Here is a 14,646-nt window from a genome sequence, read left to right on the forward strand (position 1 = left end):
CCAGGAAGGTGATAATTGCTCTGCAGAGGGGATTCACTAGAATGTTGCCAGGGCTGGAGAACTGGAGCTACAAGGAGGGATTGGAGAGGTTAGGGTTGTTTCCCCTGGAATAGAGAAGGCTGAGGGCTGACATTGAGTCATAGAGCTGTACAGCACAGATACAGACCCTTCAGTCCAACTCGTCCAGGCCAACCAGATATCCAAGATAAATCCAGTCCCATTTGCCAACATTTCGCCAATATCCCTCTAAACCCTTTCTATTCACGTACCCGTCCAGATGCCTTTTAAATGTTGTAATTGTACCAGCCTCCACCACTTCCTCTGGCAGCTCGTTCCATCCACGCACCACCTTCTGCGTGAAAAAGTTGCCCCTTAGGTCCCTTTTAAATCTTTCCCCTCTCACCTTAAACCCATGACCCTCTACTTGTGGACTCACCCAACCCAGGGACAAAACCTTATGTATTTATCCTATCCGTGTCCCTCATGATTTTATAAACCTCTATAAGATCACCCCTCAGCCTCTGACGCTCCAGGGAAAATAGCCCCAGCCTACTCAGCCTGTCCCTGAGGCTCAAAACCCTCCAACCCCGGCAACATCCTTGTAAATCTTTTCTGTGCCTTTTCAAGGTTCACAACATCCTTCCGATGGCAGCGAGACCAGAATTGCATGCAGCATTCCAAAAGTGGCCCTAACCAATGTCCTGTGGAGCTGCAACATTATGTTCCATGTTCCAGCTCCTATTCTCAATGCACTGACCAATAAAGACAAGCGTACCAAACACCTCCCTCACCGCCCTGCCTACCAGCAACTCCACTTTCAAGGAACTATGAACCTGCCCTCCAAGGTCTCTTTGTTCAGTAACACTCCCCAGGGCCTTACCATTAAGTGTGTAAGTCCTGCCCTAATTTGCCTTTCCAAAATGCAGCACCTCACACTTATCTAAATTAAACTCTATCTCCCACACCCCGGCCCAGGGGCCCATCTGATCAAGGTCCTGTTGTGCTCTGAGGTAACCTTCTTCGCTGACCACTACACCTCCAATTTTGGTGTCATCTGCAAACTTACTCACCATACCTCCTATGTTCACATCCAAATCACTCATATAAAAAGCAGTGGACCCAGCACCGATCCCTGTGTCACACTGCGGGTCTGAGAAGGAATCCACCATCACCACCCTGTGTCTTCCACCTTCGAGCCAGTTCCATACCCAAGCGGCTAGTTCTCCCGGTATTCCATGTGATCTAACCTTGCTGACCAGCCTACCACACGGAACCTTATCAAATGCCTTACTGAAGTCCACATAGATTATATCAGAGACAATGGGAACTGCAGATGCTGGAGAATCTGAGATAACAAGGTGTGGAGCTGGATGAACACAGCAGCATCTTAGAAGCACAAAGATGCTGCTTGGCCTGCTGTGTTCATCCGGCTCCACACCTTGTTATCTCCATATAGATTATGTCCACTGCTCTGTCCTCGTCAATCCTCTTCATTATTTCCTCAAAGAAGCTCAATCAAGTTAGCCACAATTGAGGGATACAAAACTATGAGGGTAGGGACAGAGTAGACAGGAGGAATCTGTTTTCCTCGACCGAGAGTTCAAAAACCAGGGGCCAGAGATTCAAGCCAATGGTAGAAGGGTTAGAGGGGACGTGAGGAAAAACATTTTACACATGAGGGTGGTGGGCCTCTGGAATTCACTGCCTGAGTCAGTGGTGGAGGCAGAGACCCCAAACTCATTTAAAACCTACCTGGACCTGCATCATGAGAGCTGTAAACTGCAGGGCTACGGGAAATGCGCAGGAAGGTGGGATTAGAAAGGGCATCTCAGTGTCTTTGGGTCAGCATGGAGAAGATGGGCCAAATGGCCCCCTTCTGTGCTGCATTGTTTCTGTGGTTCTAACAGGCCAACCCAGGGCACATAAAGGCAACGGCTTGGGGTGGGGGAGGGGGGTGGGGGCAATAAACACCACAGGTCAACCCACAACAAAAACTTACATTTATATAGCCGGTGCGCAAGCTAGTACATCCGAAAGCACTTCACAGGAGCACAAATTGGACAAGATGCGACAAGGATGCTTTAGGACAGCAACCAAAAGCTGGTCCAAAGCGATCCTTCCAAAACAGAAAAAGGGAAGATAGAGGCACCCAACTGTGCACAGCAAGATCCCACTGCAGTTTGTGATCAAATCATCTGTTTTTTAGGTGGCGGTTGAAGGATAAATATTGCCCGGGACAGCAGGGATAACAGATACCACCTCCGCACTTCTTCAGTGTCAGGGGACTGTTTAAATCCAATGTTTCGGCCCTCAGCTTTGTTACAGGAAATGGATGTCATTGGCAGGGTGAGTCAAACCCTAACTGCCATTAAACCGAGTGGAGGGGGCAGTTAGGAGCCAACCACCTTCACCAGATGGATTGGCCAAGCTGTATTGTCCAGGGACGTGTAGGTTAGGTGGGTTCACCATGAGAAATGCAGGGTTACAAGGACAGGGTGGGGGTGTGACTCTGGGTGGGACGCCCTTCAGAGGATCGGTATGGACTCGACGGGCCGAATAGTCTGCTTCTACACTGTAAGGATTCCATTCTATGATTCTACGCAGTGGTCAGATTTGACCCCTTGTCCTGAGTTGAGTCCAGGCCCCTGGATGACAGGTCCGGTGATGTTATCACAATGTCACTGCGTCTCCCTGCATCACCCTGTATGTACTGGCCTTTGCAGAGGGGTTCTCGAGCGCACACAGCAAGCACTGATATAATAATGACCGAGGGATTACAGGTGTCACTGGCAATGGCCAGCATTTATTGCACATCCCTAATTGTCCCTGGGGGTCTTCCTGAACTACTGCAGCCCATGGGGAATAGGATATCCCACTGGGCAGTCGGGGATGAAACTCCAGAATTTTGACCCAATGAAAGAACGACAATATATTTTCGAGTCAGGACAGCGAGCGGCTCGGAAGGGAAGGTTCTAGACTGCGCAAGGATTGACAGTGAAACTATCACCTTCCGTACCAGCCAGCCGACAAACATATACATTGGGAGCAAGAATCATCGCGTCCCTACAGTGTGGAAACAGGATCTTCGGCCTAACAAGTACACACCGCCCATTGGAGCATCCCACCAGAACCATCCCCCATACCCCACCTAATCTATATACATTCCTGGACTGTATGGGGTAATTTCCCACCCTAACCTGCAGATCTTTGGACTGTGGGAGGAAGCCGGAGCACCCGGAGGAAACCCACGCAGACACGGGGAGAATGTGCAAACTCCACACAGACAGTGACCCGAGGGTAGCATTGAACCTGGGTCCCTGGTGCTGTGAGGCAGCAGTGTTAACCGCTGAGCCACCGTCCCACCTCAAGAGGAGAGTATTCAGCCCCTTTAGCCTGCTGTACCATTCTGTCAGATCATGGCTGATCTGATTGTGTCCACAATTCCACCTACACCTCCCAATAATCTCTAATGGCCTCGTTAGTCAACAATCCATCTAGCCCTGCCTTAAGAATGCTCAATGACCCCTACCTCCCGCATTCTCCAGGCAAAGGCTCATAAAAATCTGACTGAAAAGAAAATTCTCATCTCCATCGTAAATGGGAGATCCCTTGTCTTTAAACAGCAGACTGCAGTTACAGGGAAAACATCCTCACAGCATTCACCTCATCAATTGTCCCTCAGGATCATCCATGTCTCAATGAGGCCACCACCCATTCTCTTAAACTACCCCGGGAGCGGTCCAGTCTACCCAGATTTTCTTCATTGGGTAGCTCCCTCAGCACAGCTAGCAGATGGATTGCTCCTAATGTCTTTATCTTGCGTTTCCCAAACCAGGAGACCACAACTGTGCACAAGTGTGGCCTCACATGTCACTGCAGCGAGCAGCTATTTTCCTTGCACAACTGAAGCATCGTCTGGAAGTGGAGAAAGCTTAGTGTCAGAGAAAGAAAGCCAGCCATTTCTTGTTCTGACCACAATCGGTCACAGGGTGTGCCCCTCGACAGGACTCCCTGAAAGGAGCGGCGGTCTTTTACAGGAGACAGACCAGGGTCGGTAATCTTACTCCATGGAGCATCGCCACAGAGGGTCTGCAAGAGGGACTGCATACGAACCTCAGGCTCCAGTTCGGTGAGGTTCCGAGGCAGCGTGAAGTTTGCCCCTCGGCTTTGCTCAGCAGACGCTCTCTTTGCCTCCTTTAGCACCTCATCCACCTCCTCTACCAGCTCCTCCATCTGACTCTGCAGCGACTGAAGTCTGGAAAAGAAAAGGACCCTGGCTGGGGAGGAGAACATTTCTAATGTGCCTTTCACCGCCTCTGCAAATCCCAATCTGCATCACGGAAATCCGCACAAAGCACGGCCAGCCAACTGAGAACCAATTTGCACACAGCAAGCACAAATGTAATAATGACCAAGGGATTACAGTTGTCACTGGCATGGCCAGCATTTATTGCACATCCCTAATTGCCCCTGGGGGTCTTCCTGAACTAGTGTAGCCCATGGGGAATAGGATATCTGACTGGGCAGTGAGGACGGAACTCCAGAATTTTGACCTAATGAAAGAACGGCAATATATTTAGAGTCAGGACAGCGAGGAGCTCGGAGGGGAACTTTAGGAGGTGACGTTCCCATGTATCTGCTGCCCTTGTCCTTCCAGGGAGTAGTGGTTGCAGGGTTAGAAAGTGCTAATCTGTTTACAATGTTGGTTCAGGGACAAGAAGGTAGGGATGGATGGAGGCCAATGTGGTATTTTTCCAGGGACCCTGTGATATTTGCCACCTCTACCAGTGTGTGGTACCAGGTAGAGGTGGTTTGAGATAGTTCATTGCCCTCCTGGGCCTACTGAGTGACGCATGACTCTGATTGGTGTTGATTCCCAAATCCTCTTATCCCTTAGGGCCGTGGGGATAGATCACAACTGGTCTCCTCAGATCCCAGTGTTGCTCTCACTTCTCCCACTCTGGCCTGTTTTGCAATCCTGACTTCCATCTTCCTCAGTTGATTGCTGTGCCCTTCTGCTCTCTAGGTCCCCGGGCACTGGAGTATCCTCCATAAACCCCTCCACCTCACTCTCCTCCCGTAAGGTGCTCTTTGACTCTTGACTGCTTGGTCACCCCTTCCCGATGCCTCCACGTTCCGTTGTTGGGAATGGCGCCCTGTGGGAGTGACGGAGATTCGCGGCCTCACTCACCCATCTTCGGCGTCCGTGATGCCGGCGGCGATAGAGTCATCCGCAATGATGCCCGACAGGAGGATGTAGCTTCGGTTCGATGTAGCCAAGGCCTCTCTCGCTATTGACTCGACCTCCATTGCGACCCTGAACTGACTGAACAAGACAGAGAGAGACACAGGGGTGTGGTAGTGAGAGCCAACAGCTGGACACAAAGATTAGCTTTTTCTTTTAAAAATCTGTTCACAGGATGTTGACAGCATTGACCAGGCTAATATTCGCTGCCCGTCCCCAGTTGCCCAAAGGCCAGGTGAGAATCGATCATGTTGGCGTGGGTCAAGGGTCACGTGTAGATCAGACCAGAGTGAACCCAAGCCTTCTCCACACTCTGCAGAGACATCAAGACTTGAAATTTGCAACAACACAGACGGTGCGATTCAGGAAAGAATTGCCAGAGTAAAGTGTTCAATCTATCATGGCTTATAAATTCAGGTAGGCTGAATAGCTAAGGGCTTTATCCCAGTGTGGGGGAGTCCAGAACAAGAGGGGCATAGGTATAAGGTGAGAGGGGAAAGATTTAAATGGGACTTGAGGGGCAACTTTTGTACATAGAGGATATTCCAGTGTATGGACCAAACTGGACGTGGCGGAGGCTGGTACAATTACAACATTTAAAAGGCATTTGGATGGTAAGTGGATAAGAAGAGTTAGGAGGAATATGGGTAAACGGGACTCGTTCACCTTAGGAATCCTGCTCGGTAATGGATGAGTTAGACCAAACGGTCTGATTCCATGCTGGATGACTCCAGCTACCCTATCTATGCCCTGCAGAACTTTGTACACCTCAGTCAGGTCCTCTCTCAGCCATCTCTGCTCTAAGGAATACAGGCCCAGCATCTCTAGTCTCTCTGAGGGTGGCACGGTGGCTCAGTGGTTAGCACTGCCGCCTCACAGTGCCGGGGTCCCAGGTTCGATTCCAGCCTCGGGCGACTGTCTGTGTGGAGTTTGCACATTTCCCCCATGTTTGCGTGGGTTTCGTCCGGGTGTTGCAGTTTCCTCCCACAGTCCAAATATGTGCAGGTTAGGGTGGATTGGCCATGCTAAATTACCCATAGTGCCCAGGGATGTGTAGAGTAGGTGGGTTATAGGGGATGGGTCTGGGTAGGATGCTCTGAGGGTTGGTGTGGACTTGTTGGGCCGAAGGGCCTGTTTCCACACTGTAGGGATTCTGTGATTCATAGCTGCAGACCAGGCAACATTCTGGTAAATCCCCACTGTATCGTCTCTGGTACAGTCACGGATAGTTATAAAGCTGGAGAGTCAAACTTACACTCTTGATGTGGTGGGTGAGAAAGAGAGGGGCAGAAACAGTGTGTGAGAATGAGAGGGGCCAAAAAAAAGGCGCGAAACTGTGTGGCAGAAAATGACACTCTGTGGCAGTGTGGATGGCGCTGGTCGGATGGCCAGAGTGTGGTAAATGAAACCAAGTTGTGTTCAATTCCTGTACTGGCCGTGGTAGTTCAAAGTTCTGTCTCCTCATTTTATCCCCTCATCGTGGGGTGGTCACCCTCGAGGTATGCATAAACAATTGCCTCTCCCGAGCAGGAAGGGATGCAGACCATCGCTTACCGTTACCTCAAATAACCTACATTCACCACTCTATGAGGAAACAGGGGGATCAACGTTACAATTACTGCCTGAAACGTCAAAATAAATTGATTAACACTCCAGTAAAATCAATGCACAACCCGAGACTAAAAAGATTCTTATGAACCCACTTGATCCTGAAATTGAGTCTCAGTTAAAAGGGAAGACTCATGTTCTTGCAAGAATGCTTTCCTAAAACAACTAGACAGCTCAAAGCACTTAACAGCCAATCAGCAGCAGGTGTAATGGTGAAACCAGCCAATCAGCTGTAGCTGTAACAGAGGAAGCAGAATGGCCAATTTGCACACAGCAAGCTCCCACACACAGCACTGAGAGAATCTGTTTTTGTCTCGTAGATTGAGGGATAAATATTTTCCAGGAAGACCGTGTAGAAGTTCCTCACTCTTCCATGAAATAGTGCGACGGGATCTGTTATCAACTGCGCCACTTTCATAAAAAGTAGTGAACCTTCCAAATGACATCTTCTGGGGTGACCATGACTGAGGCCATTGGGTTTAGTTGGCTGCAATTCCTGTACAGGCCACTAAGTGACACTCCGAGCACTGTGTAACTGGCCTCAGTAACCCTGAGGGCACATTCAGGGGTGAGAGGGCTGTGAAAGTGCGCGGTGCTTTCGATTTCCATTGAACAGTCCAAGACTATCGCTGACATTCTTCCAACTTCACTGAAATGAAGCAGGAGCAGATGTAGGCCAACTCCCGCTCAGCTGGCCTGCAAAGAAAGAATCAGAGTCCGCTGCAGGGTCCGGTGACCCCTCTAACCCTAACCCTAACCCTTCCACAGGACCCGAAACGCTAACTCTGATTCTTCGCAGGTGCTGCCAGACCTGCTGAGCTTTTCCAGCAACTTCTGCTTTTGTTCTGCATGTTACACATTTCAATCCCGTCATAAGAACGTACGAGATCGGAGGAGTAGGCCATCCAACCTGCTGCCCCATTCAACTGATCTTTTCATGGCCTCAGCTCCACTTACCCAAATGCTCACCGTTACCTTTATTTCTGTTACTGTTCAAAAAGTCAATCTTTCGTTGCTTTAAAAGCATTTAATGAGGTAGCGTCAACTGCATCAGGGAATTCCACAGATTCACAACCCTTTGGGTGAAAAGGTCCCTCCTCAGGTCAGTCACCTCTCACTCTTCTGAAGCCCGATGCAAACGTGCCCAGTTTTGTCCAATCTTTCCCCATTAAACTGCCTCCTCATTCCAGGCCTCGGTCTCCTCTGAGCCAGCGCCCAACACATTTACACCCTCCTTTAAACAAAGGGAGAGTAGCAGACAGAGCTGCCCCCACCTCGGATGGTCTCTGCAATGGCTGCAGTGTTGGTCTTGCCCCCGGGGTGGGAACTGACCTTGAGGCGAGGGTGGGATTGAAGTCTGAGTTGACGGAAAATCTCGAGGTGCAGGGGAGACCATGTAAAAACCAGCGATGAGGAGAGTACAAGGTAATAAAGTGTGGAGCTGGATGAACACAGCAGGCCCAGCAGCATCTCAGCAGCACAAAAGCTGACGTGTTCCTCTCAGAGACTGTGGGGTCTCTGTAAGGGAGGCTCACTAAAGGCACACCTTGATGAGTCTTGCTAACAAAGGAGTCAAAAAGGCTGCTGGGTGGGGTGGGGGCAGTGACAGGGCGGTGGAAATGTAGAGCTGAAATCACAATCAACTTAACCATGATCTCAGCGACACTGGAGCAGGCTGAGTGACCTATCCCTGTTTTGAGTTTGTGTCCGTGGATCCTGGTTGGGAGCTGGAAAATGAGGGGCCCGATCTGCATCAGTATCTTAATCCAGGGGACGTGTCTGATGGTGTTCGGAGCGAGCTCACAGTCCCAGGCCATCCCAGAGTTTACCTTCCTGCGAGAGAGCGGGACTTCTTAACCAGCCCAGTCCAGTTTCGTCCTTCTTCAGCGAGAGAGCTGTGAATCAGCAATGGGATCTGTTTAACCAGAAAGAGATACTATCACAGCACAAGCAGCAGTGTATCACTGTCACGTCTAGGCCTGAGGGGCCACTGAGCAACCCCAGACCAGCAGCATGTTTAATCTCTCACTATCGTCCACCCAGTAACAGCCTGCTACCCCTCTCCCTCAGACTCACTGCCCGATACTCTTCAGGATGAAATTCCATCGAAACAGGGAACAGCACAAAGAACACAGTTACCACGCCATACGCCCCCCCCCCCCGACAAGGGAGGTTATTCCCCGCAATCCCCCAACTCTCCTCCTCACAATCCTGCATGTGAATGCAAGTGACAATGTGACAGACGCAGTGCTAATTGTGTATGTGCATGCGAGAGTGAGTGTGCGAGAGTGAGTGCGCGAGTCTGTGACTGTATTTAGGCCTGGGTACATGGAACATAGAACAGTACAGCACAGAACAGGCCCTTCAGCCCACAATGTTGTGCCGACCATTGATCACCATGTATGCACCCTCAAATTTCTGTGACCATATGCATGTCCAGCAGTCTCTTAAATGACCCCAATGACCTTGCTTCCACAACTGCTGCTGGCAACGCATTCCATGCTCTCACAACTCTCTGTGTAAAGAACCCGCCTCTGACATCCCCTCTATACTTTCCTCCAACCAGCTTAAAACTATGACCCCTCGTGTTAGCCGTTTCTGCCCTGGGAAATAGTCTCTGGCTATCAACTCTATCTATGCCTCTCATTATCTTGTATACCTCAATTAGGTCCCCTCTCCTCCTCCTTTTCTCCAATGAGAAAAGTCCGAGCTCAGTCAACCTCTCTTCATAAGATAAACCCTCCAGTCCAGGCAGCATCCTGGTAAACCTCCTCTGAACCCTCTCCAAAGCATCCACATCTTTCCTATAATAGGGCGACCAGAACTGGACGCAGTATTCCAAGTGCAGTCTAACCAAAGGTTTATAGAGCTGCAACAAGATCTCACGACTCTTAAACTCAATCCCCCTGTTAATGAAAGCCAAAACACTATATGCTTTCTTAACAACCCTGTCCACTTGGGTGGCCATTTTAAGGGATCTATGTATCTGCACACCGAGATCCCTCTGTTCCTCCACACTGCCAAGAATCCTATCCTTAATCCTGTACTCAGCTGTCAAATTCGACCTTCCAAAATGCATCACCTCGCATTTATCCAGGTTGAACTCCATCTGCCACCTCTCAGCCCATCTCTGCATCCTGTCAATGTCCCGCTGCAGCCTACAACAGCCCTCTATACTGTCAACGACACCTCCAACCTTTGTGTCGTCTGCAAACTTGCTGACCCATCCTTCAATCCCCTCATCCAAGTCATTAATAAAAATTACAAACAGTAGAGGCCCAAGGACAGAGCCCTGTGGAACCCCACTCACCACTGACTTCCAGGCAGAATATTTTCCTTCTACTACCACTCGCTGTCTTCTGTTGGCCAATCAATTCTGTATCCAAGCAGCTAAGTTCCCCTGTATCCCATTCCTCCTGACCTTCTGAATGAGCCTACCATGGGGAACCTTATCAAATGCCTTGCTGAAGTCCATATACACCACATCCACAGCTCGATCCTCATCAACTTTTCTAGTCACGTCCTCAAAAAACTCGATAAGGTTTGTGAGGCATGACCTGCCCCTCACAAAGCCGTGTTGACTGTATTTGATCAAGCCATGCTCTTCCAGATGGTCATCAATCCTATCCCTCAGAATCCTTTCTAACACCTTGCAGACGACAGACGTGAGACTTACTGGTCTGTAATTGCCGGGGATTTCCCTATTTCCTTTCTTGAAGAGAGGAATTACATTTGCCTCTCTCCAGTCCTCAGGTACGACTCCTGTGGAGAGCGAGGATGCAAAGATCTTCGCAAGTGGCGAAGCAATTGCATTTCTCGCTTCCCAAAGCAGCCGAGGACAAATCTGGTCCGGGCCTGGCGACTTGTCAATCTTAATGTTTGACAAAATTTTCAGCACATCAGCTTCCTCTATCTCTATCCATTCCAGCATGCACACCTGCTCTTCAAAGGTTTCATTCACTACAAAGTTTGTTTCTTTCGTAAAGACAGAAGCAAAAAACTCATTTATGGCTTCCCCTACCTCCTCAGGCTCCACACACAAGTTCCCTATGCTATCCCTGATCGGCCCTACTCTTTCTTTGAACATTCTCTTATTCCTCACGTAAGTGTAAAATGCCTTTGTGTTCTCCCTGATTCCTTCTGCCAAGCCTTTCTCGTGCCCCCTCCTGGCTCTCCTCAGACCATTTTTGAGCTCCTTCCTTGCCTGCGTGTAATCCTCTCTAGCTGAACTTGACCCTAGCTTCCTCCACCTTATGTAAGCTACCTTCTTCCTTTTCACAAGAAGCTCCACTGCTCTCGTCATCCAAGGTTCCTTTATCTTACCCCTTCTTGCCTGTCTCAGATCTGTACAGGTCTGACCAAACAGAGAGAGTGTGTAACTAGCTCACTGTGAGGGCGGGAATGAAGGAAGGAGGGCAGGGAGACTCCCCCAGTGGTGATTGTTGGGGGGGGAAGGTTGTTTGTGTGAGGGTGAAGGAGAAAGGCGAGTTGGAGGGGAGTGAGTGGAGGAGAGGTGACAGGAGGAGGAGGGGAATGTGGAGGGGGAGGGGAGTGTGGGCGGTGTGGGAGCGGGAGGGGAGTGCGGGCGGTGTGGGAGAAGGAGAGGAAATGTGAAGGCAGAGGGGTGTGTGAGGGGATGGAGTGGGTGGGGGAAGGAGAATTTGGAGGAGTGGAGTGTTGACGGAAAGGGGATTGTTGAGGGGGACGAAAGTGTGAGAGATAGAGAGAGAGAGAGATTGAGTGAGTGAGTGTGTGTGTGTGTCTGTGAGTGTGAGTGTCTGTGAGTGTGTGTGTCTGTGAGTGTGTGTGTCTGTAAGTGAGTGTGTGTGTGTGTGTGTCTGTCTGTCTGTCTGCGAGTGTCTGTGTGTGTGTGTGTGTGTGTGTGTGTGTGTCTGTTTCTGTGTGTGTCTGTGTGTATGTTATCTGTAGCTACCTGTGAAGCCTCCATCAGTTGTTTCAGAGATAGTAGGAACTGCAGACGCTGGAGAATCTGAGATAACACGGTGTGGGGCTGGATGGACACAGCAGGCCGAGCAGCATCAGAGGAGCAGGAAAGCTGACGTTTTGGGCCTAGACCCTTCTTCCTGCTCCTCTGACGCTGCTTGGCCTGCTGTGTCCATCCAGCCCCACACCTTGTTATCTCCTGCAGTTGAGCAGATTTGCTCAGAGCAGCAGCTACACTGGCAGAGGAATGAGGGAGTGACATGGGCCAGAGGCTGGAATAGCCCAGTCAGAGAGACAGAGAGAAACATGGGCTGGATTTCCAAAGTGTGATAAATTGGGAATGAGGAGAAACACAGTGTGGTTTTGGGGCTGGGGATAGCAGGGTGCTATTGGACAACAATATGCCAGGCTGACTGTACCGTGCTGTTGAGGGTCACCCTGGCTGTTTGGAGTTGAGTGCGGGTGCTGTGTACAATGCTCTCACTGGCAGCTACCACAATGCAGCGTTTATGCTCACTGCCCTCACAGTCCAGCCTGTGACTGATGTTACTCAGCTCCTGTCCGATCCTGGCCAGAGACATCTCGATCTCAGCCACAAGACCCACAAAGTGGGCCCCAGAGCCTGTGAAAACAAAACCACAGCAGCTGAGTTACTGACAGCCCCCCTCACAGTTACTGATCCCCCCCGTCACAGTTACTGACAGCCCCCCTCACAGTTACTGATCCCCCCCGTCACAGTTACTGACAGCCCCCCTCACAGTTACTGATCCCCCCTCACAGTTACTGATCCCCCCTCACAGTTACTGATCCCCCCTCACAGTTACTGATCCCCCCCTCACAGTTACTGATCCCCCCTCACAGTGACTGATCCCCCCCTCACAGTTACTGATCCCCCCCTCACAGTTACTGATCCCCCCTCACAGTTACTGATCCCCCCTCACAGTTACTGATCCCCCCCTCACAGTTACTGATCCCCCCCTCACAGTTACTGATCCCCCCTCACAGTTACTGATCCCCCCTCACAGTGACTGATCCCCCCTCACAGTTACTGATCCCCCCTCACAGTTACTGATCCCCCCCTCACAGTGACTGATCCCCCCCTCACAGTTACTGATCCCCCCTCACAGTTACTGATCCCCCCCTCACAGTTACTGATCCCCCCTCACAGTTACTGATCCCCCCCTCACAGTGACTGATCCCCCCCTCACAGTGACTGATCCCCCCTCACAGTGACTGATCCCCCCTCACAGTTACTGATCCCCCCCTCACAGTGACTGATCCCCCCCTCACAGTTACTGATCCCCCCCTCACAGTGACTGATCCCCCCTCACAGTGACTGATCCCCCCTCACAGTTACTGATCCCGCCCTCACAGTTACTGCCTGTTACTGACACCCCCCCTCACAGTTACTGATCCCCCCCTCACAGTTACTGCCTGTTACTGCCACCTGCCCTCACAGTTACTCCCTGTTACTGACACCCCCCCTCACAGTTACTGATCCTGCCCTCACAGTTACTGCCTGTTACTGACACCCCCCCTCACAGTTACTGATCTCGCCCTCACAGTTACTGCCTGTTACTGACAACCCCTCAGTTACTGATCCCGCCCTCACAGTTACTGCCTGTTACTGACACCCCCCCTCAGAGTTACTGATCTCGCCCTCACAGTTACTGCCTGTTACTGACAACCCCTCACAGTTACTGATCCCGCCCTCACAGTTACTGCCTGTTACTGACACCCCCCTCACAGTTACTGATCCCCCCTCACAATTACTGCCTGTTACTGACAACACCCTCACAGTTACTGCCTGTTACTGACAACCCCTCACAGTTACTGATCCCGCCCTCACAGTTACTGCCTGTTACTGACAACCCCCTCACAGTTACTGCCTGTTACTGACACCGCCCCTCACAGTTACTGCCTGTTACTGACACCCCCCTCACAGTTACTGCCTGTTACTGACAACCCCTCACAGTTACTGATCCCGCCCTCACAGTTACTGTCTGTTACTGACACCCTCCCTCACAGTTACTGCCTGTTACTGACACCCCCCAACAGTTACTGACACCCCCCCTCACAGTTACTGATCCCGCCCTCACAGTTACTGCCTGTTACTGACACCCCCCTCACAGTTATTGATTGCCACCCCCCCACAGTTACTGACACCCGTCACAGTTACTGATCCCGCTCTCACAGTTACTGACACCCCCCCTCACAGTTACTGACACCCCCCCTCACAGTTACTGCCTGTTACTGACACCCCCCCACAGTTACTGACATCCCCCTCACAGTTACTGATCCCGCCCTCACAGTTACTGCCTGTTACTGACAACCCCCTCACAGTTACTGATCCCCCTCTCACAGTTACTGACACCCCCCGTCACAGTTACTGATCCCCCTCTCACAGTTACTGACACCCCCCTCACGGTTACTGCCTGTTACTGACAACCCCCCCTCACAGTTACTGATCCCCCCCTCACAGTTATTGCCTGTTACTGACACCCCTCCTCATAGTTACTGCCTGTTACTGACAACCCCCTCACAGTTACTGATCCCGCCCTTACAGTTACTGCCTGTTACTGACAACCCCTCACACTTACTGATCCCCCCCTCACAGTTACTGCCTATTACTGACACCCGCCCTCACAGTTACTGATCCCCCCCTCACAGTTACTGCCTGTTACTGACACCCCCTCACAGTTACTGCCTGTTACTGACACCCCCCGTCACAGTTACTGATCCCCCTCTCACAGTTACTGACACCCCCCTCACGGTTACAGCCTGTTACTGACAACCCCCCCTCACAGTTACTGATCCCCCCCTCACAGTTACTGCCTGTTACTGACACC

The 14,646-nt window shown here is 50.9% G+C and overlaps 1 protein-coding gene across 1 annotated transcript in view; it reads right to left on the minus strand.

The window, feature by feature from the left end:
• The window catches only part of lamc3 (laminin, gamma 3), a 143,167-nt gene that overhangs the window by 14,464 nt on the left and 114,057 nt on the right, over positions 1-14,646 (minus strand). The window contains exons 19-22 of the mRNA XM_059638130.1: positions 12,217-12,419; positions 8,683-8,768; positions 5,192-5,326; positions 4,114-4,255 (exon numbers count right to left, since the gene is read on the minus strand). Of these exons, the coding sequence (XP_059494113.1) occupies positions 4,114-4,255; positions 5,192-5,326; positions 8,683-8,768; positions 12,217-12,419 (566 nt within the window). The remainder of the gene's footprint in view (positions 1-4,113; positions 4,256-5,191; positions 5,327-8,682; positions 8,769-12,216; positions 12,420-14,646) is intronic.

The sequence above is a fragment of the Stegostoma tigrinum genome, chromosome 29, assembly GCF_030684315.1.
Source record: "Stegostoma tigrinum isolate sSteTig4 chromosome 29, sSteTig4.hap1, whole genome shotgun sequence".
Lineage (NCBI taxonomy): Eukaryota > Metazoa > Chordata > Chondrichthyes > Orectolobiformes > Stegostomatidae > Stegostoma > Stegostoma tigrinum.